Raw genomic sequence first — 2413 nt, 5'->3', positions numbered from 1 at the left:
GTGGTATCCATCTTTCAAATCGAGTTTAGAGAATAAGATGGATCCATTCAAAGCAACAAGGACGTCGTCCACTGTCGGTGTGACATGTCTCTCACGCTGGATGGCTTGGTTAGCACAGCGCATGTCGACACACATTAGAATATGCTCGGGGTCATCTGGTTTCGGTACTGCCACGACTGGAGATACCCAAGGGGTTGGTCCTTCAGTCTTTTCAATTATGGCGAGGGACTGTAGCCTTTCAAGCTCTTCTTCCAGTGGCTTTCGCATGGAGAAGGGGATGCGTCTGTGAGGTTGTGCTACTGGTTGAACAAGGGGGTCAACATGGAGGTGTACTTGGAAGTCCTTTAGATAGCCTTGAAAAGGTCTGGGTAGGCCACTCTCGGATGCAGTCTGTTTGGCACCTCTCCCACACTGTACGTGATCTGGACTAGTCCTAGACGGGAAGCTGCAGAGAAACTAAGTAGTGGGGTACAGTCTCCGAACACAACATAGACAGTTTCATGGCTGCTGCTGTTCTTGTAGGTGATGAGAACGTCTAACTTTCCGAGTAGCGGTAAAGGAGAATTTGCGCCATAAGCAAATACTTTCTTGGACGTCTTGGACAGCGTTTCCGTGCTCAAACGCTTTTTCAAGCTATTCGAACCGATGACAGACACGGTAGCGCCAGTGTCAATGGTAAAACGGACGGTCTCACCATCGAGTTTGAGATCCACCTGGGGAGAGGCCGTGATTGCGTGACAGTGAGAGGAAGTCATGAAAACGTGTTCATCACTGTCAGGGCTGCTTTCCCGCACGACTGCGTGCACGGTTTTGCGTGTTGAACGACACACACTAGCAAAGTGTCCAGTTTTGTGACAAGCATTACACTGTTTGCCAAGAGCGGGGCAGCTGGAGCGTCCCTCACTATGAGGCCATGGTTTTCCGCAGTTGTAGCATGTTGCGTCTGTCCTTTGATGTCGCGGAGGCTCGCGAGGCCGTGACGGCGCTTTCCCGTGGTACTTCGGTTGATGAGGTCGCGAGGTGCGCTTGGAGTTCACTGCAAGTGTAGACGCTGACGCTGAGTTTTCTTTGTACGGTTAACGTTCTTGCTCGATCACGGAGATGTTGTGCTCGACCTCTTCAAACAACCTGCCTTGTTTGAGAATTCCTTGCAAGTCGAGGTCATACTGCATGGCATACCGGCGTAGACGTGTTGACACTGTAGACAGTAGGATTTGATTCTTGATTTCGGTGTCGGCATCGGCGAAATCACAGTGCTTAACGAGCTGTCGTAGTCTGGCGTAGAACGCGTCGAGTGATTCGTTTTCCATTTGCTTGGCTTGACAAAAGCGGTAAATCGCGAAGGTAGTGTTCACTGGGGGTGCGAAATAGCCATCGAGCTTCTTGCGTGCTGCGGTGTAGAGAGGCGTTGCGTTGCTGGAGCCATCGGTGCTTGAAACGGTAGACGCAGTTGCGGCTGCGGGAGAATCAGGTAGCGAACAGTAAATGTCATAAACTTCTTCACCAACGTAGTGTAGTAGTAGGGCCGTCTTCCGGGCGTCGGCTGTGATGCCGCAGGCTACGATGAAGTTTTCGAAGCGTTTCACCCACTTCAACCATTCGGTGCCGACGTTGTTGGCGTCAGTGGCACGCGCGTCGAAGAAAGGAAACGAGGGAAGCATGCTGTGCGCCATACCGCAAAGCAGAACTTCGGTCGATGTGTGCTGATATCTTCGTTCCGTTTAAAATAGTTGCTTGGCAGCCTTCACGTAGTTCAGACGCATCCTTGTCGCCATTGTAACGTGCCGTAGTTTTAGTAATACGACTGATTACGACCGATTGTCTAGCAAACGCACACAGGTTTATTTGTGCTACATCGCAGCCATCTTGGAAGCTCCCCTGCTTTCTACCAGGGTTGCCTTCCTATATTCCAAAAGGTGCTATGCATGGACACTACAGAAAGATCATCACATTAAAACAGAAGGCAGCTATCGTAAAGGCAATCCTGTCAGATGCTAAGAAGTGGTATGTTAAGGACGCCGAAGTTTTTTTGCTGTTTTATTAGAAGTTTAGCGAGCACGTGGACATTGTTACGTTCGGCGACCAGCGGGGGCAGCGATCTTGAAAGTATCTCCTGATTGCCTGCGACGAATCGCTTCGGGAGGCTGAAAAAAGTCCCGCCTGGAAAGATATAAGTGGCAACACTATGCCTCTACACCTTTCAAAGAGGACGTGTCACGAAACTAGGAAGAGAAGACTCTTGGAAAAGGGCCTCTACTACGACGCGTTCTCACCGCCGCTCGACAGACCAGCTGGCCGCCAAGGCCGTTCTCCAAACAAACCCGTCGATGGCTGGTCATTCCAGGAACAACAGACGCGTCAGTTCAAGTCAGGCGCGAAGCCCCCTGTCTACGAGTGTTCCCACCTTTCTGTG

The 2413-nt window shown here is 50.9% G+C and overlaps 1 protein-coding gene across 1 annotated transcript; it reads right to left on the bottom strand.

Annotated features, from left to right (window-relative positions):
* Positions 1-1076: 1076 nt before the first annotated feature.
* On the bottom strand, positions 1077-1809 carry LOC125947266 (uncharacterized). The gene has a single exon (XM_049671681.1). The coding sequence runs from the start codon at positions 1671-1673 to the stop codon at positions 1077-1079; it is 597 nt and encodes a 198-aa protein (XP_049527638.1). The 5' UTR covers positions 1674-1809.
* Between the last annotated feature and the right edge of the window lie 604 nt (positions 1810-2413).

Source organism: Dermacentor silvarum, chromosome 7 (genome assembly GCF_013339745.2).
Source record: "Dermacentor silvarum isolate Dsil-2018 chromosome 7, BIME_Dsil_1.4, whole genome shotgun sequence".
Taxonomy (NCBI): Eukaryota; Metazoa; Arthropoda; class Arachnida; order Ixodida; family Ixodidae; genus Dermacentor; species Dermacentor silvarum.
Note: the sequence above shows the minus strand (reverse complement) of the source record. Positions and strands in the feature narration are given on the sequence as shown.

Coding starts and splice junctions, on each gene's coding strand:
- LOC125947266 (XM_049671681.1), bottom strand. CDS start 1,673: ATGGCGCACAGCATGCTTCCCTCGTTTCCTTTCTTCGACGCGCGTGCC.